The sequence below is a fragment of the Rhinolophus sinicus genome, linkage group LG06 (genome assembly GCF_036562045.2).
Source record: "Rhinolophus sinicus isolate RSC01 linkage group LG06, ASM3656204v1, whole genome shotgun sequence".
Lineage (NCBI taxonomy): Eukaryota > Metazoa > Chordata > Mammalia > Chiroptera > Rhinolophidae > Rhinolophus > Rhinolophus sinicus.
The window spans coordinates 159,051,015-159,077,770 of NC_133756.1; the positions used below are offsets into that span (position 1 = coordinate 159,051,015).

At 40.8% G+C, this 26,756-nt stretch overlaps 2 protein-coding genes across 6 annotated transcripts in view; one reads left to right on the plus strand and one right to left on the minus strand.

Annotated features, from left to right (window-relative positions):
- ATL3 (atlastin GTPase 3) overlaps positions 1-7,985 on the minus strand; it is a 43,726-nt gene extending 35,741 nt beyond the window's left edge. The window contains exons 1-2 of one of the 2 annotated variants that reach the window (XM_074336518.1): positions 7,697-7,805; positions 4,659-4,698 (exon numbers count right to left, since the gene is read on the minus strand). Coding sequence is in view for 1 of the 2 variants with exons in the window: in XM_019717894.2 (XP_019573453.2) it covers positions 7,697-7,742 (46 nt within the window). In the remaining variant the exon portion in view is untranslated. Of the gene's footprint in view, positions 1-4,658; positions 4,699-7,696 lie in introns of both variants that reach the window. The other variant, XM_019717894.2, reaches the window with a different exon arrangement.
- Positions 7,986-13,940: 5,955 nt separating this feature from the next.
- RTN3 (reticulon 3) overlaps positions 13,941-26,756 on the plus strand; it is a 53,554-nt gene continuing 40,738 nt past the window's right edge. Inside the window, exon 1 of one of the 4 annotated variants that reach the window (XM_019717891.2) lies at positions 13,941-14,356. In XM_019717891.2, the coding sequence (XP_019573450.1) occupies positions 14,215-14,356 (142 nt within the window). In that variant the 5' untranslated portion in view covers positions 13,941-14,214. The remainder of the gene's footprint in view (positions 14,357-26,756) is intronic. The other 3 variants (XM_019717888.2, XM_019717889.2, XM_019717890.2) reach the window with 3 other exon arrangements.

Below are 26,756 nucleotides of genomic sequence, written 5' to 3' on the forward strand. Positions count from 1 at the left end.
CGTGCATCTTTCCCCTGCCTGCTGGCTGCATTAGAAGTGGGAGCAAGTCATCCTGGACCAGGCCCACGAAGGCAACACCCTAGGAATACTGGAGCAACAAAGAGAGGTAGGGCCTACGGTTCTAGGAGAACTGCCATGCTGGCTCACTCTTACACGAAAGAAAAGTAAATGTCAACCTTTTTAAATCCCTTAGTTGGAGGCTCTATCAGATACAGCCAAACCCAGAAACCAATACAACAGTCCCCAGGACTTCACAATTAAGTTCATGATACTGGCTCTTTCAACGTCATCTATTTCACTATTAAAGCTTACTGAGCCTGGTGAATGTACTGACCCAGAGCAGACACACAATAAACAACTGTAAAAAGAATGAATGATGTGTACTGCAATAGAGTTGAAGGCTTCAACCCTCAGGATGCAGGTGGTAGTTAGAGCAACAAGTTACATGGGCTACAGACAAGATGGAATAAGCCAGTGGCAAAAATGTAAGCAGCCGTGCACAATGAATTTGCACTTCAAGAGGCGCTGAAGACCACGGAAAAGGACAGTTTTTAAAAAGGTGATAAAGCCTCCACTCATCTCTTCCTCTTTCTGCCTATGGCACAGTGAAAAGGAAGAGATCCAGGCTATGTTTAGTTGGGGGAGCTGGGGTGATCCTGCCCTTCTCTTCACAACAGTATATTGCGTACACTGGATTAAAAAAGATCTTGTTCCTTTGGTTTGGGCTCACTTAAGGGAAAAATTATTTTGAATTGTACACATCACCACAATTCAACTTAAACAAATAGAGCTGCTCACTTTTCACTTTTATCTCTCACTTCCTAAGACAATAGGACTATATTACTGATCTTCCAAGGAAAAGCTTTATTTCTACTCACCCCTTTCCAGATGTCACGTAAATGTCATTTGCTGATTTATCCTCACATCTCAGACTCGCCAGTCCCTGAGACCACTTAATCAAAACCTTAGGGCCCTCCCCCTTAGGCCGTGCCACCTTCCAACCCTTCTTGCCTATTAGGTTTATCATCCAAGTCACCAGCCCCAACTGTTGCTTTAACAATGACACCTCACCTCCTGAGGGCTGAACTCCTTCATCAGTGTATACACATCATAACAGCGACTATACAAAAGGCTCAAAAACATTTCATGGACTGAGAGCTCAAAGCTAAAATCTCCATCCTACAAGTCAAAGCCTTTCACCTTTCCCCCCACTGCCTCAGTCCTTCTAATTCCTCATTCTCATCCTCCCAGGCAAACTGATTCTCATTGGTCGTCCTACTGGGATAAAGTCAGGGTTCAGGTCTTGCCCTGTCTTGATTCCTAAACTTCAAGTGTACAACTTATTCAACCATTTGTTCTCACCGCCTGAAATGCTTCTTCTCTCAAGTCCATGCAAACATGATCTCATCCTTCCAACACTCACCCTCACCCTCCGTGTGTCCCTCCCTTCCCAGCCCTTCCTGTCAGAGCTACCACTTCACATGGTATAAGAAAACAGGCTCTGGAACCACGACAGGACACACAGGCCTTCTTCAATCCTTACTTTCCCTGCTCTAGAACATAAGCTCCATGAGAGCAGTTCCATATTCCCCAAGGCCCCAGAACGGTGTCCACACATAGTGGACAGCCAATAAATATTTGTGGAATAAATAAACTCCCCCACTTAGTCACAATGTGACTGACTATGGATAAATTTCTAACCACTTGTAGCTCATTTAGAAATCTAATACCCATCTCAAAGCAGTGTCTGACACATATTAGGGACTCAATAAAGTGGATCTACTATCATATTTCCACCAAAATCTTGTACATACTATTATTCCACTCATTACAATATTACCATATTGTAATTATGATTTACCACCGAGACTGGGAGTCTCTGGGGAGTAAAGAAACTGTCACATTCAGTTCCAGTACCTAACATAGGAAGAATAATAGTTTCCTAGTATTGTGACCACTAAACCCAATAGTATAGACCTCAATAAAAGTCAGTTTCCATCCACTATCTAGCCATTCCCCTTATCACCTTGCGATCTTCTTAATCTCTGTTGAAACTATTCTCTAGTTTATTTATGACCTCTTGCTAAATCTAATGGCCCTTTTTTGATTCTCATTCAATCCTATCTGCAACAAAATACAACTGCCACCCACTTCTAACTTCTTAAAACCTATGGACTCAGTGACAGTGCACATTCCTAATTGTCTTCCAACCTCTTTATTATCTCCTTCCAATAATTCTTTTCTTCTTTTCAGGCTCCTGTGATAGACAGCAATGCTCTGCTTCAGTCTTTTGCAGTTCTGACTCACTCCCTCAATGAGCTCTTCATTCCTATTTCACTATACCTTCTATTTTGGTGATGCAACTTCATTAATTTCTAACCTGCATTACTGTCCAAATGTACACCTGCCTAAGGGGCAGATTCACCTGGATATTCCACCATCACCTCACTCTCAGGAGTAATATGTAGAAATATATGGGCAGAAGAGTCAGGAGACAAGATCCTGTTCCAGTTCTACCACTAACAACCTGTGTGATTCTGGGCATGCCAAGTCTTCAGTCTCAAGTTTTAAAATGAGGCAAGATTTAACCTCTAGCAATCCTTCCAGTACTAGTATTTTATGTCTACATTTAGTGTGATCATAATGAGTCCTCTGTTACTCAGCTCTCAGATCTCCACCTTTCAGACTCCGAATCTTTCCTGATTCTATTTTCCTATATGCAATACACCACCAATCTAGTCACTTCTTCCTTCCATGATTTAAGCTCCTGTTTTGGCAAAGGTTGTTGTTCTGGTGAAGCAATACGTATAGGAGAAAGGTCTTTCCTAATAATCAGGAAAGACCAGAGTTCAGGGCTCAGTTTTGCACTGACGGTAACAGCATGAGTAAATCATTCCACTTGTGTCTCAGTTTCCTCTGTAAAACCAGGCAGTTGGTGAAGCTATTTTCTAGCTTTAAAATTCAATGACTCTTGAACAATTGAAAATTTCCTGGATATCTAAACTGGCCAAAATTGCTAGGTAAACTATTCATCCCTTGGCTTAATTTAAATTGTACAGGCTTGGCTAAGGGACAGATCCAAAATTATGATGATAAAAACATTAAAGCAACTTGCTCAGTAAGGACCCACACAAAAGATTTGGGGGTTTAGAGTTTTCTCTTGGAGAAGTTTCCCCTAACTACAGTGAAATCACTCCCACTTCTCAGGAATCTTAAACTCTGGAGATCTAACCTCCAGGGATGGTATTAGAAAAACCTTTACGTGGCGCCCTTACACACCTTCTCCCTTTAGCGAAGCAATTATTTTCCAAGGTCTAGATATGTACTGAGACAACAGTAATGCTCACTTATGTGAACAGCTACTGTTCATTTATATGAAGAGTCAGTGTTATATTACGTTCCCTTATGTGAATAACTTGTGACATTTTTGTACACATACAGATATGGCCTGCCCAGTCACATCTGTGATCCATATACATGTTAGTGAACTTAAAACCTACGTTTAAAACAAAGATGAGTGGTAGTAATACTGTGTCATACAGCCAATTCTGATTATTGTTGTAAATAACTCATGGTAATACTGTATCAACCATCATTTTAAGTATGTAGAAAATGTTGAAAATATTTGGATAATTAAAAGTTCTCCAATAGTTTATGTGGAAGTTACAAACTTTTTCGTAATTACTTTTAAAGTACTGATTTATCCTTTACTTTTGACAGCAGAATACACCTTAATACAGACTACCAATAGGTTTAAATATGCCTGTTCAAATAATCTCTGTAATAATTGCACTCAATAGACTAGCTCTGTACTAAAATGACAAAGAAAGATAACCCAAATATAACGAAGCTGAAAAACTAACAGCTGAAAGACTAAATTATTATAGGAAGAATTTACTGTCTAGATCTGTATAAATTACAGCACTGACTCTTCCTAAAACTATCTGAATTTTTAAAGAAGTTAAAAAAAAGGAGCTGCACAGGTTAAATAAACGTAGCTAGACTACTGAATCATAATTGGCCGTTTCAGTTCTACAGAAAACATAAATTCTAAGAAATAAGTTCTATCAGAAAAGCATTATGGGGAAGAAAGTTTAAATGCCCCTCAAATATTTGAGACCACCTGAACAGTGATAAATTCAGTGAAACTAATTCATTAGAAGCAATTATACTTGCTATTTCAGAAAATTTAAACTGAATTTAGCTGATCAATTGGACAGTGTAGGCCAGGGTCTCTCAAGCTCAGCACTACTGCTATTTTGGGCTAGATGATTCTTTGTTATGGGGAACTATCCTATTCATTGTAGGATTATTTTGAAGCCTCTCTGGCCTCTACCCACTAGGTACCAATAAGTAGTACACCACCCCCCACCCCACCCCCGTCCTCCCATTATGAGACCCGAAAATGTCTTCAGCCTTTGTTAAATGTCCACTGGGGCAAAACTGCATTGGGTAAGAACCACTGGGGTGCAGCCAGCTTCAGGGCTCATCCCTACTGTCCAGTGCGTTCTGAAAAGCAAATTCACTAGTTACAGAAACATTTCACTCAGTAGAGTGCATGACTCAGGCTAAAGTTATGATCTGAGTTTTCCACTCTCCTTTTGAAACACCACATTCTCTAAAGGGAAAGAGCAACACACCCAAAAACAGAAGCGTACCATTCTCATGCCTTCTTCTTGCTGGCAGTCTTTAAAGCTCCTATAACAAGGCCAAAGAAAACACATTATCATGTGCAAGGGTGAGCACACTAAGCCCTCAGCAAACTCTACGTAGATCTGCTGGGTGTGGCTCCTTTATGGTGATGGTGACGAAGTATCTTTATATACCTACTCATTTTTGTCTTAAGGTAGGAGTATGATAGTAGATACACAAAATTGTAAGGCTGTTTTCAGTGAAAATACTACTTAAACCCAACTAAAAAGAATATTGGGGAAAATTTACATCCTAATTAATGAAAGAGTTTACGAGGAAGCTTTTTTTTTCATGTTGTAGAAAATCATACTTAAGCACAGAATGCTGAAAACCACATTTTGTCAATTAAGAATTTTGTAGTGCTTCATGGATTTATGGAGATCAATTATGACTAAATAGTACTGAAGATTCAGAAATCCAAAGACCCGGCTGAATCTAAAAATGATACCAGGCTATATATACCTGGAAAACACAAATCTTTTTAATAGGATAAGTTTAATCATCTTATTTGACTCTTCCCTAAGAATAAGAACACCACCCAAATCAACCTGACCTGATCTGATAATCTGATTTAAATTATCTGTGTTCCAGCTGAATAAGGCAATATTTATTTGCTTTGGATTCCTTACCATTTCAAGGCATAGGAGTCAATCTACTTCTTTGTTTACTTGCCTACTATACCAGTAAAGCCTGTTTCCTGCTTTGTAACATATTTTAGCTGTGAAATGTATCTAGCATGTTCTAACAATCAAAATACATGCCAATAAAAAGTATTTTTTAGAAATTTGCACTGAACAGCATCAACTTCTAATACAAATATTGATATTACAAATTACACTTCCTATATAGTAACAAATCAATTCAAATTTAAGCAACCACCTATAGGGAAATTGGATTATATGTTAGTATACAAATTAGATTTGGGTTTTTCTTCTTTAACTGTTGCCTACCCTTCAACGAATTAAATCAGACTGTGAGAGGGTCCCAAGCATTGGCAGGTTTATAAAACCCCAGGTTACTCTTTTTTTTTTTAATTAAAGTTTATTGGAGTGACAATTGTTAGTAAAGTTATATAGATTTCACGTGTACAATTCTGTAATACATCATCTATATATCACATTGTGTGTTCTCCACCCCCCAGGTTATTCTAATGTGCAGCAGTGCTGGGAACTACAGCTATATAACAACCAAAAGATTTTTGGGTGTTTTTTTTTCCCCATTAATATTTTTTCAGAGAATATGTTCCTAAAATCTCAAAGACAACTTGGGGAAATGTTTTAAAATTCAGACTAACTTTAAAATGAACAATTTCTCAATATGAAACACAAGACCATAGAAACTTTAACAGGCACGCCTAGTTTTTATAGGTAAATTCTAAACCAGTTCTCAAACAAGTTCACACAACCCAGGGTTCCATAAGGTGCTTTACTAGGAGTCTTAAAAGAATGTGACCAAAAAAACGTGACCAGTGTTAATAATGACTACCACCGGGGAATTGGGGAGCTAGAGAAGACTTTATATTTGTTGCTTCTTACAATTTTCTATTATTATATTTTAAATAATAATAGAAAATGTATCCTTTATTCTATGATTTAGAAATCATTAAAAATGCATGTGCTGTACCATAGAAAACCAATTTTTAAGTCTAAACAAGTCCTATTTAGTAAAAACTAAGAAAATTATGCTAGTACTCATCATCACATTTATCCTCTAGCTATTTTTCTTAATTTCATGTTTACTCCAATGAGATGGTAAACTGTAGCTAATAAAACAATGTGCTGTACTAGTGAAATGCTTCATTCAGTATGTAGAGATCTTTTCATACAAGCGTTTCCTTTTCAGGTGCTAAAAACCACAACACAGATTTCTAGACTACAGTACAAGCTAGTTTCTGTGGGGATTGTAAAAAAGCACTAATTTTAATTTCAGTTCACTGCAATGTTGAATACTTGCACGGATTAAAACTACGAAGGTTTTGCTTCTCCAAAATCAACCCAAATTTGAAATCACATTTTGGGTCCATTAGTTCTTTTCTCCCTTTCACAACATATTCCACCCAACTTCGTATTCAAATTGGAGGGCTCGGATTTATTTACTAAAAGATTCTTCAAGGTTCTTTACTTTTGCCTTTAGATTTCGCAAGTGAAATTTCTGGTAATTTCAACAGCACACCCATTAAACAAAAATAAAGCCAGATAAATAAATGACAGATGAAGTCGTACCCATGAATTTATGGTGACTCTATTTTTATTTCATACTTTTACTATTTTTTTTGTTTTCAGGAAAGCAAAAGAACAACGTACTGTACCAAACATACTAAAAGAACTTCCTAAAAACTATTTCAGGCCACATTCTTTTATCTCCTTTATAGCGATAAGGTGTGGGTTAAAATTCAACTTTCCTAATACTTCTTGCAGTGCCCTAAGGTCGTTAGGATAAAAATAAAGCTTCCAACTCGAAGGTGCTTCGCAGCCCTCCAAGCTCTTCTTACAAGCCTAAACAATAATAAAGCATTTGCCTTCCCGCTCCATCGGCCCGTTAACAAGCTCAAAGCCACCCGGACCCAGCGCGAGCGCGAGAAGCGCTGGAGCAGGGAGTGGGCAGCAGTCCCGGAGCGCAGGGCTCAGCCCAGGGCGGGGCCGGCGAGACCGAAACCTCCGGACACCGCCGGCCTTCAGGGCCGTCTCAGGGGGTACGGGGACGCCAAAACTGCAACAGCCCAGAGGAGCACTAGCGGCATCCCCCCGGCGGAGGGCCCAACCCTCGGGGGCGGCCGCTCCCAGGCGGGGGCCGTTGAAGGCGCCACCCGCGCCCGACCGACCGAGCCCTGCGAGCAGCCCCCAGACCCGAATTCGAGGGCTGAGGAACCCCAGCGAGGGGCGTGCGGTCCGAGCCCCGGGACGAGGAGGGACGGCGGCGCGGGCAGGCGTTCTCCTCCGAACTAGAGCAGGGCCGGCGGCGGGGGTGGTCGTGAAGCGGGCCCGAGGGAAATTAGGCTCCTCACCTGCTCCTCCCGAGGCAGCAGCTACCGCTTGCTGAGGGGTCAACATGGAGCCTCTGCCTTCAACAGAAGAAGCAGGGGCTTAGAGAGGGACGGGCTGGGGCGGGAACGAACCAGGCCCAGGAGGCGGGAAACGGGCGGGGCTTGGGCTCTAGAAGGAACTGGGGAGAAGGAGGGACGTGCGGCGCGCCAGGGAGCCAGCACCGGGCGAGCGGATGAAGACCAGCGGGAGGCCCCAGGCGCGCTGAGCGCAGGGCGGGCGGGAGCGGGAAAGCACACGCGGACAAATCCCGCCACCGCCCGACGCATGTGCGCGTGCGCGGGGACGCCAAGCGCGCCTCCGGCTACACGGTGCTGCGCACTGAAGGCGACCGTCCGTTGGGAATTGTAGTCTTACGCTCTCTGGTTCTCCCGCCGGAGGTCCAGGTTCTGCGCACTCATCCCGGGCGGGGAGGAAGCGGAAAATGCGGCCTGGGCTTCTCGCGACTCTTCGTCAACTAAACTACAACTCCCAGCAGGCCGGGAGGGAGGGAAGGGCCGGGAAGGGCCGGGCCGGGCCGGGCCGGAGCCCGCCAGAGAGCCCCGCCCGGCTCTGGGACTTGGGACCAGGCCACGGACCGAGCCGGTGACATAATCGGCTTCGAACCCCTTCCCGCTGCGTTAGAAATGATTTCGGGGTTTAACGCTGGCCGGGGACATAGGTGGACGGCAGTCTGCCTAAAGGACAGAAGGAAGCCCTCAACCCTGGGGGACGTGAGCGGCACTGTTTTTTTTTTAACGATTTTGAGTTCACGAGGAAAGGAGGCCATGACTCCATTACCACCATCATCAGCTTCACCCCATATTCCCGTCCCTGATGGCGTACCGTCACCATTCTAATAGCTAACGTAAGAATTTCCAGTGAAACCCCTTCCACCAGCTTTGACCATCATTTGTAAATCCCAGATTTACAGTTTTTTTGAAGCTACTTTTGCATTTTGTGTTGATCTACCATACAGTTTAAGCACATTCTTGCTTAAACTGTATGGTAGATCAATACAAAACAAGATTCTCCAAAAAGGCTTTTATTCACACTTCACATGTGATTGAGAAAATATCAATTGCCACAATGGAATAATATTGTTATTTTGGATTTGCTGGGGTAGGGGCGGTTCTCTTGGGGGTAAGTAGCCCCGTGGAGCTTAGCGGGGTCTAAAGCATCCATTTCACCACTGCCACGACCTCTTGGCATCATAATTGCCTCATTCATGTGACAGATTATTCACTTTTTTCTTCTGCCCCTGCCTGAACTATTACAACCTATCCAGATCCTCCTTCCAGCAACCTCTAGGCTGGGGGTGTCCAAACTGCAGCTGGCGATCCATTGTTAATTGGCCCGCAGCAAATTCTAAAAATATATTTAGTTAAATAAACCAGGTGAGGCAATAGGTACTTCACCTCGAGTGAGTGGCCCTGCTGTTTGTGTATTTTACCGCATACGGCCCTTGGTGCAAACTGTTGAAAAAAGTTTGGACACCCCTGCTCTAGGCCCTGCCAAGCCCTTAAAGTATTTTTAAAGTTAGTGATTAGGTCAGAGGTGAAGAGGTAAAGATAATTCTACCTAATCTTACCTAAAGAGGTCCTGGTTTGATTTATTTTCCTTCTGATTCGCCCCAAGTTCTCAAGATTATTGGAATACCCTCCTCCAGGCTTTAGATTTAAGAGTCTGGATTAGATCTAGACCAACTGGGGCCAGCAAGAAACTGGACATAAACATCAGGGCAAATGGTTACTGGAGTTTCACACTGGGTGTGCAGAAGGCAGGACCTACAGGATGTGACACATCCAGGGCATTATGTGGCAGGCTCAGAAAGACAGGGGCTAAAGAGCAGTGACTTGTCACAATTACAACACACAGTGTAAGAATTTAAAATTGCCCACACATCCCAGCATTCTCTACTCCCCTTCCCTGTCTGTTTCCATAAGACTTCTTACCATCTGATTTATGTTTTCCTTTTGTTTATCTCTTCCCACTAGAATGTAAGTTCCATACAGACAGGAATTTTTGTCTGTTTTTGTACACTGCTATATCCCCAGTGCCTCAAACTGCCAGGCAGATAGTTAAAACTCAAATATGTATTGAATGGGTGAATAAAGAAGGTATTATGTTACACCTAACTCTGTTCACTCACTTTCTTGTTCCTTTAATATTAAGTATCTACTTTTGCTTTTGAACAAAATACCCTGTTCTATTTTAAGAACTACCAACAGAGAACCACTGAAATCCATCCTGTCAGGAAGTGACCAGCAAATACTGACGTTACATCTGTCTCAATATAACATAATCAAAGGCAGTGTTAGCACGTCAGCCTTCCCATACCTTGTAGAAGTTTTGGGCATTTGGAACAACACAGTACAAGTTATAGGTAAACTTTAAGATTAGTCACAACTTAAAAGCAACCCTTGCAAATGAGAAACATGTTATTATTGCTGTTTCCTTCTCAACTATCCAGGGTCATCAAAACAGTGGACATTCAAAATGCTAAATATTGATGATACTGATGACAGCCTGCCTTCAGCCATCTCGTTCTGAATTAACTTGTGTGCTATGACCAGAGGCTGACTTGTGGTTTTCTACAAGTGAAGTAGGTGACATATAGACATGTTTGAATTGGCTTTGGGGTCAGACTTACCTGGCTTTGAATTCTGGCTCTGATGCTCACTAGCTGTACAAACTTGGGTGAGTTACTTAACCTCTTTGAACTTGTTTCATCTATATCTGTCAAGTGATTTGAATACTCAACTCACAGAGTTGTAGGTTAAATGAGATGTAAGTATTTGGCAATTATGACTGATGCATAGTACTCCTCAAAATTGGTTATTATCTTCACTCTGGAAAAGCAAAACAAAGTCGTAAATATTCAAGATACTCAAGTATTTTTATGAAGCACAAAAATAGCAAAATTGTTTTCTGCAGTGACATCCACGGTGACTCAGGTTCCAAAGCTTTCAAAAATGGGGCATTTGTTACGTACCAGGAACGGTGTTAGGCTGTAATGCTGAAACAATGCATAAGACACATTCCTGTTCTCACAAGACTCACAGTCTTGTGGGGTAAATAATTAAGTGTACAAAATGAGGTAATGACTTGGTGTCCTAGTTTATAAAAAGAAAATAGACAACCCCAACTCACAGGGCTTTATAAAGCTGAGTATCAGGTCCTCAACATGGTAACACATGGTAAAAAAATAAAAGCTCAAGATCCGTCAGCTGCTTCATTATTGTTATTTCAGCCAACAGCACAGCTAACACTTCAGAAAGACTAGAAAAGATCACTAGAATTTACTGTTAAGAAAAGGAAGTAAGATACCTAACAGTGTCTATAATTTGTATTAAAAAAAGTGGATGAGGATATAGAGTTGCTATATTCACCTTTGCATTTGCCACTAAAAGCTCCTAACAGTAGTTACCTATGTGTATGTAGCGGGGGAGACCAGTGGGTGGAGAGGGGTTAGTGATAGAAGAAAACTTGATAGTATACTGTATATACTTTTGAAGAGGTATATGTATGTGTGTGTATATATATATATATATATATATATATATATATATATGAACATATATGACATGTGAATATATTCCAAAATATTTTAATTAAAATACATAATTATTTTTCTAAAAGTCAAGAAAAACTGAGGCAATGAGGTGGCCTAGAAGCTGAGGTGGGAAATGAGCTGTGTAAATATCAGTCCCATAAGGACAGGGCCAAGGAAGAGAGGCCCAGCTCAGCGCCTCAGGAGTAAAAATTGCTCAACAACTGAAAAATGGATATGCTCCAGTGAGCACTTTAAAAATCCCACGGGGATCCTTCCCTGCTTGAAAACTTCCACTGGATCCACACTAGGCTTAAGACGAAGCCTCAGGTCTTTAGTTCTATATTACTGCTTCTCCACACTCTGGCCCCAAGGCATCTTCCCCATTTTCTCTCTCTTGTCCCAATTCAACCCCTTGGCTCTAGCCAACCTGGGCTAACCATACCCAAAGCACCTTATACACAATCACACTTCTGAGCCTGTAGCTACCACAGATGGTGTAGGTGTTACCCTAAGGCAGCCTGTGAAGAGGGGTCATTCGGGACCATTCTGGTAGACACACCAGCACTGACCTACATCATGGACTGGGCTGGGAGGAAAAGGTGCTCTTTTGTGACTTGTCTGCCCAGAAGGTGGTCTGACTGTACACTAGCACAAAAGCAGCCCCCGCATTCGCTTCACTCTATTCTCCCCTGCCTTCAATGACCTCCTTACCACTCCAAACTCCTATCTGACTTGGGGCTTCTTCACAAGACCTCCCCAAGCCACCATAACTTCATACTGATTCCCTCCCCTCTCAAACTCATACAGTTCACTTGCCATCTAATTATAGCATTATAGTTTTGTGTTGTTTTTTGGTTGCTATTTAATTTGTATTTTTAAACTTTACGTGACTATTTTCTAAGCCCCAACTAGCTTGTAAGCTCATTGAAGACAGGAAAAACACATTTTTTGGATTCCTCCAGATTTCCTAGGATAGTGTCACACACACAGCAGATGATCAGTAAACATTTGTGCAACAAATCATATATACCAACACCCCAGGCAGGGTCAGTCTCAGGGAAGTTTACTGGCACAGCAAGAGAGCAGGAAGAAAAGGCAGCTTCCGGAGTTGGACTTAGCACAAAGGTCTTTCATGGAAAAAATCTGAAGGGTCTGAAAAGACCACCAAGACCATATCAGTATCTTGATTTTTAACTTCTTTTGTCTACTTCCAGATATCAGGGAAACAGGCTTCCTTTCCAGCCAGTCTCCAGATTCTGGCAATTGCTGTCAGAGTTAAGGGCTAGAATCATTTATTTCCTTATCCAGCACCTACTAACGTAAACATTTCTAAATGTGTGCATATGTCGGACTGGGTAGGTAACTGGCTTGGTTATCCTGTTGGCTCGTATTTCCCTTTGCCATGTGAGGGAAAGATTGCCGCATTATCAACTGATGCTGTAAGGGCCAGAGTAAGATGTTTGCCACAAAGTTATTGTGGGAAATATTCTTCTGTGCCTTTTTGCAGAGGGTTGCAATAGCCAGGAGTTTTTTCCTGTCTGGGCTTTACATGACCTTAAAAACTGTCAAGGGCAGATGTAGTTCACTATCTGTTCTGGAAGATTTCCATTGGTCAGATCGCTTTTCCTTTCTGTAGCTGCCTGGCTGAGTACCTCACCCTTCATGAGGCAGCATCTTTACAGGATCTACTGATCCTGCAGTTGCCCTTCAGGTCATTGATTGCTGGTTTGGCAATAATAAGGCCTACCGCCTAGATTTCTATTGTTTTCAGTCTACATCCCCCTTTTTAAAATAATTATGCACATTTCAAATGACCAAATGTAGGGAGCAGGTTTTGAATTTTGCAGAACCAAAGAGAAGCCAAAAAATAAACAAAATCTAATATAAGGTAGATATCTGGTTTCAAATATATATTCTGCTAAGGACTTCTTTTAGGCTACGAATAAAATTCAATCTGTATTTTGTGCTATATTCTCAATTTTTAATACCTCATTTTACCATCCCCCCTAACCACAGCCAGGATGTTATCCCCTAGCTCTTCTTTTCTCATTAGCTGAGGTTTTCTTTTTCCTTCAAAATATGCCTTCCCTACTTGATAGCCTATCGGCAGGAAAGGACGACCTTAAGACCCACGGTGGACCCCTCTTCGGGAACAGGAATGGCATAAGACTATGAAGCAGGTCATGTGGCTGCATTGCAATGTGACTGGAATGAGTAATAGTTTTTCATTATGTACAGCATCTTCCTCCACCTACCAAATGGGAGACCGTGCCATCTATGCCTCATGGTGATGAGATATTACGACACATCCAGAAAAATTCATAAAGCACCTTACAGAGTGGGTCTATTCCACTGTGGTTTTCACTTTTTATTGGGAGTCACAGGTGGGAACGCATCAGACAAAAGACAACGGCTCTGGAATAGATGGGAAAGATATTCTCCACCTAATGGAAGCAAAAAAGAAATGTCTATCATTAAAACACATAATCTGCCGATCCTAAAATATTCACATAAAGAGTTAGCTAGAAATACTAACCCACGGGTCTCCCTCCCGGCCTGTGATGGGCGGAGCTTATTGTTTGGTCACGCCCCTTGCGTCTTGTCCCCGGGAGGCGCGGCTTGAAGCCAGTTTTGCCCCTCCTCCTCTGCTGGAAAGGAGACGGAACAGTTCTTGCGCCTGCGTCCTGCGTCGCTGGGCGCCTAGAAGCGGCCGCCGCCCGCCCCCGCCGCCCGCCGCCCGCCTGAGGGGCCCTTTGTACGCCTGCGCGCTCGCGCTCCCGCCCTCTCGCTGCGCTCGGTTGAGTCAGTCAGTCTGTCGGAGTCTGTCCTCGGAGCAGGAGGAGCGAAGGGACTTTGGAGAGCCATCTGCCCGATTATTTTCTTTCCCCTCCCTCTCTCCCGCCCCACATTTCTCTTCACCCCTCTCCCGCCCTTGCTCGCGCAGCCATGGCTGAACCGTCCGCGGCTACTCAGTCCCCGTCGGTCTCCTCGTCGTCCTCCGGGGCCGAGCCCTCCGCGCCCGGCGGCGGCGGTAGCCCGGGAGCCTGCCCCGCCCTGGGGCCGAAGAGCTGCGGCTCCTCTTGTGCGGGTGAGGCGCGCCGGGGACCCCTGCCCTCGGGAGGGGGCGTGAGGGGTCAGGGAGAAGGTAGATCACCCTCCCTACGAGAGGCTGCAGCTCTTGGGGACCGGCGTCTGCTAATGGGCTAAGGGGGAGGGGAGTGTAAGGTCGTGCAGGCGGTGGGGAAATAACGGGGTGTGAGGAAAACAGGTTGGGGGCGGGGAGATAGTCTAGAGAGTGGGCGTTAACGCCAGGACCCGGCAGGTGGGAAAAAAGACCATATCGGGGGAGCGGTCCACTTAACCCGGGTGATTTACCGGAAGATTAGAGATTGAGAGGATTGGGGCAGGGGGGTCGTAAGAGAAATTAGTTAAGATTTTGAGGGGATGGTGGTGAAAGGGTTGCATTGCAGGTTTGCAGACAGGTCTTGACATAATCGGACATTCGTGGTAGTCTTCCAAAAAATAAAATGTTTTTGGTTGCCAGTGGGGAAGACGAGGAAGTTTAGTGGAAACATTAAAGCCATTTTCTATACTGTTTTCACCTGCCTTTAATTTTTTGTGGCTAGACTCCTTAAATTTTTCTGAGGCTCTGACATAGGAGGTGGCGTGATGAGAATACCTCAGGAAAGATTTGGGAGGGAGCTGCCGATGGTCCAAGATGGATCCGTGACTGCATGTGCAACACAGCCTGCTCTTCCCTGGCGCGGCGTGGGGGTGGGGACATGCAATCAGTCGCTTATATTCTAGAAGATAATAAATAGAGTCAGGTCCACCCATCAACGTATTGTGATTTCATGGTTTCTGTGAGCTGTTATTGATTGCAGTATAACAAAAGGGGATGTTTACCGCAGAAAAGGGGGAGGGGGAGAAATTCAGACAAAGCAGGGGCTGGTGGAACCCCCTTCTCCTTCCATCTCTGAAAGACGAGGAGGGAAACTGCAGGCCGCTTTTAGTTTCCATTGTATGCGCGTCTGCCTGCTGGTGGGAGCTAGCTGGCAAGCGCCCCTCGGGCAGAGATCTGCAGTGCAGATGCCTTCTCGAGGAAAAAAAATGCACCATGAGCAGGTGGTGGTTCTTAAAGGAACTCAGTCTTCGAAGGAAAAAAATAGCTTTTTGTCAAAGGAAGGGCCATAAGCTCGGGAGAGTACTGATAATTTTGCTCTTTACTTAGTTACCTTAAAGGATTTTGAGGGATTTTAAATGCTTCATTTTCGCCTTTGCCAGAGTCTTGGGTTGATCGTTAAAAAGAACATATAATTTCTGATATTTATAACTTCATGTATAGTCTCTACGTGTTTTTCAAACTGGATTTCCCACATCAGAGCTTTGGTACGTCGTTGGGTTTTCCAGTGTGGTTATGGTCATTTCAGTAGAAACAGTAGCAGAGGAAGCTTTCGGCAAGGTCAAGATTGCTGTCCAGATAAAGGAATGAGGCAGCAAATTTAGAACCCTTGTTCCCTTGAACAATGGCAAAGGTCCAGGTGAACAGCAGCTTCCCTACAACTTAGCAACTTGGTGTTTTGGTGTTAATTTCTTGTCATTGCTTACTATTCAGTTGGCCCTTTTGTGCGTATCTTTTGATTTTTCTTGATTTAAAATTTTTGATTACCTGAAAAATAAGATAGATAGATTATGTTAAGCTCTTATCCATTGAAAATTTATATTAGTATTGTCTAAAAATCATTAATACAATTTTGGTGGACTCAATATAAGATCCTCATTTGCCGCGTCACTACTTGAAGAGTTCAGCTTAAGATACTGTCATGTATAGTCACCATTTCACTGCAAAAGCTTCCTTCTTGCAGAATGTTTTCTCCATCTTTCAGAGGAAATGTCTCAGGCTTCTGTACCACAAAAATAAGATGGACTTTGTTATTCCAAATTTAACTCATTTAAAATGGATACTCAAAAAAAAGTAATTACCTTGATTGTTTAAAAATCTATGCATGTTGATGTCAGCCTTCAGCTTCACATTCTTTCACTTAAGCTCTTCTTGGATTTAGACTTTCAAAAAGTAAAAGAAGAGTAAGTGGTCGCTTGGTGTCCTTCAGCAAACAATTTTGTCTGTCTTGCCTGTCCTGTCCAATGTTGAATGTTAGAAATACTAGTTTCCACCTAAAGGTGGAGACTGAGTGGTGGCACCCTCTGGCCCAGTGCCTGGGGTCCTAGTGCAATGAGCTTGGAGAAAGGAGGTCAGAGGCCAGGACTGGCTTCCCAGATTTCTGCCTTGAAAGAAACCAGAGATTTCAAGGCAGAAATGTTGAGGTAAAAGAGACTTACATATTTAGTGTTCTTTTCAGGATGAGTTGCCTTTATTAGATCTCAAGTATAGATAGCTTCGTGTCTATTGTATGAACTTTAAAAGTGTTTTAATTGTTTACTGTTTATAGCCTTCAAAATTCTATAACTTGCTAGAGACTGTTCTTTATTATTGCTCTGAAAATCATGATGCCAAAATACAGCTGCATTTCTTGTATCTGTTCATGGAAATTAGCTCAAAAGCAAGAACAGCTTGGGCAATTAAAAAAAAATGTTTGCTTTAAATAGTCTTTTCCTCACTCATGAAACTTAGTTGTTCTGTGTACTTTTATAGCAACATTTTCATATTTTGTTCTAACAAGTCAATGAAGTGTGAGTGTATAATTTGTGTTTTCAGTCTTAACCCTTAAAAAGGAATTTGAACAACTGTTCAAGAGACATTATAATACAGACATTATCTGTATTTGTGTCAAATAATCCGTGACAGTGTAATATGGTGGTAAACACAAATTTGAGTGCCAGAGACACCTAGATTTTAGTCCTGACTCTCTTACTAATTTTATGACCTAGTGCATGCAAACCCTGAGCCTCAGCAACGTGACCTAGACAAATTTACCCTGCCTCCTTAAATCCTAACTTTTACTGAATGTCAATATCTAATATTTGATACATCTATTTGCAGATTACAAACTTTTGCACACAGATTCAAAATAGGAATTAAATTACAAGTGAGAAATCATAATATTCCTCATAATAAAGGAAGATCTTACACCTTTTTCTTTTTTCTAAAAGTGAGTCCGTGTTTTTTTTTCAGCTTTTGACCCCTCACATTAGTGTCTTAAAGCTGCTACCCCTTTCACTCAGCTGGTCGTTTAAAAAGGTGGTGGTTGGGGGTGGGGAGAGCCAAGGTGTTTCATAAGTGGCTTGACATAACGTCAGTATGCTAAAATACTATCTGCATTCTGACCATAATACGTGTAGTTATGGTACATTATGAAACTCCTGTCAGTGGAAGCTCTAGAGCAAGGAGGAGCCAGCAAGAAGGGTCATGTCAACATAGTTTACAAATGCGTGTTGACTTGGATGGTTTTCATTCCCCAGGAATAAAAAGTTTCTTGTAATGCTGTTTTCTTTTAGAGTCAAATTTACAAGTAATTTAACCACTCTGATCAAACAAACCAGTCTACATCTATTTAACAGGCATACCTTAACCTGAACTTGAAATCTCTAGGGGATTGTTTATTAAGTTGCTGCTAAGAGCATCAGTGTTTTTATTTTTGTTATTTTAGAGATGGTCTGAAAACAAAATAAAACTAATATAATTGCTTTTATTGTATTTTGTATTGTATTTTGTGGTGAGGAAATGAAATATTTGTCTTAATGTAGGAGTCAACCATTTAATCCTGTGTGTGTTTCAAGCACTTACTTGTAAATGAAGTTTGGTAGTGAAGGAATTGGAGGGAAAGGGGAAAGTTAAGGTTTCCAGTTTTGTTTGAGCCAAGAGGTTGTTTGTTCTGAAGAAAGGCAGTTCTCTTTAGGCTAGCCGAAACCCTAGAATTAACCATTTTTGTAATTCTGCTGAGAATTACAAAGACTCCAAATAAATGATTAACTGCATATTTGTTGTGTGTACTTAGCTTATAGTTTGTAGTCATTTTTGTTAATGATGAATTTATATTTGTCTCCTAAACTGTACAAACTTGTGGAAAATATATAAATTTTATAGTAAAACGTTTTAAATAAAAATTGCCAAGGTTATACTGTGTTTGTATAATTAACTTATTCAGAAGTTACCCGGGAAACTGACTTGCCTTTTATTCTGTTCATTCATAATAGCTATTAATTCTAGAATTATTGTGGATCCTGGGATATGTTAGAGATGTTCTAGAAAAGGTGTATATGCTAAATAAGTTTAGCCATAATCAGTATTACTTGTGATTGCATCAGTAAAGTCTTTTCCTACATATCTATGACTTATGTAAGACATGTTATTCTGTGATATTGCAATTTCAGAGAGAATCCCTTTAAATATTGTATAGCTTTGCGTTTGTATTTTACATTATTGGGGGAGGTGGATTGTCAGCAGGTAGCCCACACTTGTGGTCTTTTTCTCCCGGTAAAGTAAGCACATCATCACAACCTAACCAGGAGAGGACATACGTGCTTTTTGACACGTTTCTCATTGGCAGCCTGCCCTTGAGGATGTATTGAAGGGTAAACTAATACAGAGCTCCTTTTGTCCTGTTAGCTGAAGGCATTTCAGCAGTGAGTATTGTCTTCATTTTACATAGGAGATAGAAGTATTTAATTTTTATATCTGTACTGCTCTATGGGTTAAGTTTGCCTATGCATTCACTTAATTCAGCACATGTTTGAGCATACATTAAAGGTCTTCATTAGGTGCTGTGGGAGATAGGAAGGTAATAAAACAGAGCATTCCTCTAGAGCCTATATTCAATAGTAGAAATACTTGTATTGTGTTTATCTGTAAGGTAGGCAGTGATAGAAACCTCATTTTACAGATGAGAAATCCGGCTCCGAGAGATTAAGTGACACATGCCCAAAGGTTTGATGCGGGGAAGTTGAGGGTAAGATAAAAACGAAGGGATTGAGGCCCCAGTGTAGTTCGCTTTCAAATATACGCACTGCCTCTTTAAAATTTGAAACGTGATAAAAATAGTTCAGTCACCCTCTTGAATTCAGTTATCAGTTTAACTTAAAAGCCTAATTTCTGGTCCCACAGTTTCTAAGGCAGGTGCCTTTTTGCTCCACTGTTCTACAGAAACTTCTCTTGTCAAGTTCACCAGTTATTTTCCACATTGCTATATCCAGTCGTCACTTCTTAGTCCTCGTCTTAAATGCCCTTTCAACATCTTTTGGTACAATTGATCACTCCCCCCTCCTTGAAATACCTTTTTCATTCGTCTTCCATGGCACCACACTCTCTCACTAGCTGTTCCTCCTGCTTCCTTTGCTAGTTCTTTTTATGTTTTTAATTGAAACATAATTCACGTAACATAAAAGGCACCATTTAAAAATGGTTTTTAGTATATATACAAGATTGTGCAGCCATCACTATCTAATTCCAGAAAATTCTGTCACCCCCAAAAGAAGCCCCATACGTGTTAGCAGTCACTCTCTATGCCTCCCTCCCCCCATCCCTTGGCAAACACTAGTCTACTTTCTGAGTCCGTGGATTTCCTTATCTTTGGGATTTTATGTTGCTAATTCTTTTTTTTTTTTTTTAATCTTCCCAACGTCTAAACTTTAAAGTGCTCCAGGACTTGCTTCTCAGAAGGTCCCTGTCACTGTTTTCATTTGTCTCATTTATGATCTCCATGTTGTGGTTTGGAATACCATCTATAAATTGGTGACTTCCAAATCTTTATCTTCAGCGTCCATGTCGAACAGGCATCTCAAACTTACTGTCTAAACTGAACTCCTGATCCATTCCTTTCACAGTCCTCTCCGTCTCAGTAAATGGCCATTTCGTCCATCTTTTTGCCCAAATCAAAAAGCTTGGAGTCATCCTTCAACCTTTTCTTTCCTTCATACAACTACTAGTGAATCCTAATGCTTCTACCATCAGAACATATCCAGTGTCTAACCAATTTTCTCAACTTCATTGCTACCACCCGGTCATAGCTCTGCTGGATTATTGCAGTTGCCTCCTAATATCTCCAGACTGTTTCCCTTGTCTCTCTTCAGTCTGTTCTCCACATAGCAGCTGGTGTAAATCTGTGAAAAACGTAAGTGGGATCATGTCGCTCATGGGCACGTGCTCCAGTGGCTTCCCATCACAGAGTAACTGCCCAAGTCCCTTGGGCTTAGGAAGCCCTTTGACATCTGCCCCAACCTCTGCCCTGCTCACCAGTTTCACACACACTGACCTTGCTGTTCCTCACACCAAGGACGCCCCTCTGCCTCAGTCTTACTTGGCTGTCACCGCGTAGAATGTTCTCCCCGCAGATACCCTCGCAGCTCTTCCCTGACTTTTAAGTCTTTGCACAAGAAAAACAAAACCTTAAATAGGCTTCCCCTGCTTTATTTTTATTAATAGTCTATCATAATCTACCTACTATAATCTATTTTACTATAATCTGTCTTAATCTATTTTACTATATTTATTTATTTTGTTTATTGTCTGTCTTCCACACTAGAACATAAGTTCCGTCAGAGTGGAGATTTTTCTTGTTTGACACACTCTTCTATCCCTAATGCCTGAACAGAACCTAGCACAAAGCAGGCCCTCAGATATTTTTGAATGAGAGCAGAGACCTTATCATTTTTTGTTCAGCAACAAAAATTAGTTCTTGGCTCATAATTGTTGTTCAGTAAGTCTTTATGGAATAAGTGGATGGATGAAGAAACTATTCCCAGAAAAGCCTACAAAGTATTGCATAAACTTTCACAGGGTTCATGAACTACTATGAAATCTATTCATAAACCTCAGGTTAAGAACATTTGGGTTTTGAAAATCATTACAAACTTTGCAAAAACGTTCTCCGCGAAAATTGACATATTCATTTAGGTACTGAGGAGACAGTTTTCGTGTAGGCCTATAAAACTTTAATACATATATCTCATGATTAAGGTTGGTTTCTTTTACTATTGTCCTTGCTTCTGGACGAGGTATTTTCCACTAATGCTTTACTCCAGAAAATTGTCTTTTTATAGCCACTTGAATGCCACATTTTGGTGTATTAGAAAGAGACTCACTTCCAATAAGGAGTCAATGGTAGACTAGTTTGATGTGTCAGGACTTTAAAATACGTTAAAATAAGTTTAATTTCCATCTTACTCTGAAAAAAATCAGAGATTTTGATTTAATACATTTTGAACATTATTTGGAGAAAGGTAAGACATTCCTAAAAGTAAGTGCTATTTTAGAAGTTGGATTATTTCAATATTTTTAACCCATTTCATATTTACACAGTCCATTTTGTTTCTTTCTGTTAGATTTTCTCATTTTGTTTCTTTTGCAACAAGAGTTCTGCTTGTTCTTGCTCTTTGGTTGCGTGTACCTTTACTCCACAGATGTACAAAGAAAGCTCTCTGACTAATTAACAGAAGGCAACCTTCTGAGAGGCCGCGCTCTAAAACCAACTGAACCATCCGGCCGCCTCTCCAGAAGCTCAGTGATGGTTCACTGTCTTCAATCTAGTTGTGGAGGGCGCAACTCACTGGCCCATGTGGGACTCGAACCGGCAACCTTGTTGTTAAGAGCTTGCGCTCTAACCAACTGAGCCATCCGCCGCCCATCAGAGTCTATTTTTGAAATAACAGTTTAAAGATCTCTTACACTTTGGTTTTCACCAAACATTTATTAAGCCTCTGTAATGTTCAGGCCTCCATTATACTGTGGAGAAGGCCTCCAGTGGCTTTTGCTGTGTGCTGGCCATCATATTCTGTGCCTTATGAAAGATACAGGGACTTGTAAGAGGTCCTTAACCCTAAGGTGCTTCCAATCAGGTTGGACTTCATTTCCAACAGCAAATAAGTTGAATTTCTTTAACTAGATATTAGATCTTATTTAGGTTTATTGGATCCAGAGGACCAAAACATTATTACTGATTGGTCTATTTTTATAGTAGTTATGTAAACTCTAAATAAAGAAATAAAAACCAACCTGCCAATTTATGTAGTGTAGGAAGTGCTTAGTGACTTGCTTCCAACGAGTACAATATGGAAGGGCGGGAAGCAGTGCTCCTGTGGAGCCCCCGGCAGACTCCCTCAGCCAGGGGAGCAAGGTGAAGGAGCGAGACATCAGCGAGAGTCATATTCACAGATGTACCCTTGGGATACAACAGGGATGGCTCTTCACCTAAGTATTAATAGTCTTCTTCCTCAAAACCCATAGCTCCGGTCTAACCATGAAAAAGACATCAGACAAACCCAAGTTGAAGGGCATTCTGTACAATATCTGACCAGTATTTCTTAAAGCTGTCAAGATCATCAAAAACATGTAAGATGAGAAATTGTCATAGTCCAAAGGAGACGAGATAACAAAATGTGATGTAATATCCTGGGTGGGATTTTGGAACAGAAAGGGGGCATTAGGGAAAAATGAATGAAATCCCAATGACCTATGAGGTTTAGTTACCAGTAATGTATCAATCTTAGTTCATTAGTTGTGACAAATGTACTACCATACTAGTATAACATGTTAACACTGGGAGAAACTGAGTGCTGGATATAAAGCAACACTGCATTATCTTTGGGTGTTTTCTGTAAATCTAAATAAAATTTAGTTTTTTTTAAAAGAAAGAAAGCCTTAATCATGAAATAGAAATTGCTTTGGTAGAGGCAAGGTGGTCCACTTTCTCTCCTTTTTTAGCAATACAATGGAGGTCTTAGCCAGCACAGAAAGACAAGAAAAAGAAATAAATGTCATAAAGTTTGGGGGGACAAGGGTCAATCTGCCTATCTGTGGAGCTTTGTTGGGGGGAGGGTACTAATTGGCTCCATTTAGCAGCTTCTATGAGATGTGCATTGCCATCAAAAACTATGATCCTGAGAAAGAGTAGAAAGACTGCTTTGTGTGTGTGTGGTCTAGCTATAGAGCAAAAAGGGAAACTAAATGAAAAAACTAGTTTGTTTTAATATTAGAATATTATAGTAGAAATGATGTCTAAAAGCTGATGAATTTCTAATTTTCATTATATTGTTTATTTATTTATTGTTTTTAACATTGGGGTACAGCGTGTTCCTCCAGGGCCCATCAGCTCCAAGTGGTTGGCCTTCAGTCTAGTTGTGGAGGGCACAGCTCAGCTCCAAGTCCAGTCGCTGTTTTCAATCTTTAGTTGCAGGGGGCACAGCTCACTGACCCTTGTGGGAATCGAACTGGCAACCCTGTTGAGAGCTCACGTTCTAACCAACTGAGCCATCCAGCCACCCCCATTGTGTTAATTTTAGATACAACTTCAAACACTTTACTTTTATGTATTGGAAGATGCTTTAATAATCTATAGAAACTACCACAAAGAAAAAAGCTTTGGGCTTAACCATAGAAGTCATTATACAAAGTTGTTCCTGAACGTAACTTGCTTCTGCGTCTAAAAATAAAGCCCGTATCCTGCTGGTGTTGAAGGACAGTTATCACGAAAAGGAACAATTCCTTGAAACAATATTTTTATTGGGAGTTATAAAATTTCAAACAATTAGGTGTATTTGGTGTATTTTCCCTAGATGTAAACCAAAACTTGAATCTCACGTGTAATCCAAAGCTTCTCCCCTTTCCCCTCACCCAACACAACAGCACAGGCTTGACCTAAATTTGAAGACCTGCACTGATGTGCCTTTTTGCTATTTTTCCTCCTTGTTTTTCCACTTCTAACCCATCCAGTATGCTGCTGGAGGGAAGAGTTAAGAGGTAAGGGGACAGGGTCTTACTGGTATGATGGAATTTTAAAATCTAAACTTGACTAGTAAATTTTCAGGTAAGTAGCACATAGATTTCAAATCAGCAATAGAAGGACAGGTGATCTGACTGTCCTTATATGTGATACAGTAGGTGATACAGTAGGAAAGGCACAGGATTTCAGGAAAGTTCAGGGTTAAATCTTGATTCTGACACATGAACTTCAGGGTTGGTTGGTTTGTTTTTTTAATGGGAGTTGTGAGGATTTAATTTAATATGTAGTATATAAATGTTCAGGACTCTAAGTAAATGGAAGCTCTTTTCAAAGAGGCAGGATTTTTTTTTTTTGTCGTTTTGACAGCTTGTTGCAGCTTAAAGTATTATGAGGATTGAAAATTAAGTTGTGTGACAACCAATAAGATTATTCACTAAATAGTTTTTTTGAAAGACCTGCTAAAGATCCCATTTGTAAGTGCCCGTCTTCCCCTCTTAAATAGCTAACTCATTCCACGTAGGTGGGGGGAATAGGTGTGTATTAAGAATTATAAGAAAAACGTTCATGAAAGAAAATTTAAGAAAACCAAAACATAAGTAAAATTAAAAATCAATGAGTAGTTTCACCCAGTTAACATTTTCATATATATCCTTTCAGTTTGTAACAAGAAATTAGCTCTTTTTTTGAAATGTTCATTATTTTAAAAAACTCAAACAGAAAAGCAACAAAAAAAACTCATAATTCCTGAAAGTAAATATCATGATCTCATTCTTCTTACATGAGTTTGTATTTTTTACCAAAATGCGATTACATTATTTAAATTACTTTTGTGGTGTTCTTTTTTATTCAGTGTACTATCAATGTCTTTTAATGTCAATAAATTCTCATCTACACCACAATTTTTAATGAATAGAGTCCCATTTTAAGGAAATAGCAAAACTTATTTAACTGGCTCCTCATTGACCTTTGCTAAGTTTCCTTAAAAATATATTATTTGTGATAAACAATATTATAGCTACATATTTGCACAGGTGACTGGTTATTTCTTGGAATTAGATTATCAGCAGGTCCACTTGTGCCTTTTTATCCATTCTAGCAACTTCCTGGTCCTTGTTCTCTCAAATATTGCTTTTTTATCTATCTTCAGACTTTCTCTACTTGCTCCTTCCCTTCTCTTTATCAATATGCTTAAGTCATTTCCATTCCTAAAAGTCTTTTCTTCAACTCTGCCTCTCCCTGTAGCTGCTGCCAGATTTCAGTCCTTCACTTTATCACCCATCCTGCTTTTAAAAGTCCCATTCACTCCTCAGTCCTGTGTCTGGCCCCTCCCCACCACTCTAGCTCTGGAGTTACAGGGGCTACATTACTTGATTACTTCATTTCAGTCACCCATTTCAAAGTCTTGACCACTCACTGGCTTTTGACTCTGTTAATCATTCTCTAAAGTGTTCTCCAAGTGACACCATTTTCACTTGGTGTGTTGACTCCTTTCTGTCTCCTTCACAAGTTCTTTTTTTTTCTTGTACCTCTTTAAATATTGGTGTATCTCAAGAGTCCATTGTGAAACCTCTCTGATTCTCCCTGAACACATTCATTTACTCCACTGGTGTCAATTCTCATCCAAATATTAACTGCCATGTATTTCTCTATAGCCTTTACCTCTCTCCCTGAGCCTGTCCGTGGTGGTCAACAGTTTCCACTTAGATGTGCCTTAGATGACTTATTAGTGAAAGGTAATATAAGGAATTCCTTCTCTGTTCCATACCCCATCAGTGGCGTTTCATTTAGTCCTTTAGTCCTAGACTGCTCTAGTCTCCAACATCCAAATGATTCCAAGTTCTGCCCATCGTGTCTCGTCCAATCTATCCTCTCCTTCCCATCCTCACTGCCTTAATTCAGGCCCTCACGTTCTTTCCAAAATTAAGTGCTTGTTCTACACTGCTACCAGTTCTTCAAATACATGTGATATTGTCACTCCCTTACCTTAAAACTTTTTGTCATTCCTCATGTCACACAGTATAAAACCCGGCTTTCATTACATAACAGTTAAAGCCATTGAGAATTTGGCCCGTTGTTCCTCTGCTGCAGAACGCCTTCCCCTGCCTCATTCACCTGTCCGACCAAGTTTGCCGTGTCTCCTGCAGTTTACCCTAGTGACTGCCTCTGCTGCGTTCCCACAACTCATCCAGTTTTACTAGTTTGAATTTTTCAGTTAACTTGTCATCGCTGTGTGACAGTGCCTGGACCTGGCTACTTAAACATAATGTTTGGTTTGATTAATAGCATTTGAGAATTAAGGTCATCATTCTTGGGTTCAGTTCCCTGTAGCTTAAATATGGAGTATGAGTACAGTGTTGTTTTGTAAGATAGGAGATCTCATGCAATATTGTTTCAAATTATCACTGGTTATCTGTGTTCTTTATCAGAATAGTTGCTATGCGCAAAAATTTATGTGTTGAAATTTTCCATTTGGAGGAGTTGTTAGGTGGAGGTGAAAAGGCAAGTTCATAGGCTTTTTTTGGCATTGAGGCTTACTTAGCATTTGGTTTTTCAAGTTTATTCAGATGTAAACTCATCAGTTGGCAGAGGTTTAATGTTGAAGGTAAATACATATAGGAGTGAATCCATCTGGAAACATTAAAGAAATAGATAGAAATGCTTGTTTTAAAAAAGAAAAGGCGATTTGTAGGAGTAAATGTGATGCTTCATTTTAAGATAATTGAAAAGCGGTGGATTTTTAAATTCTGGTTTTGAGTTACTGAATTATTGTTTATTGCCTACTAAATTCTGCCATGGTGTTAATATGCTCCATAT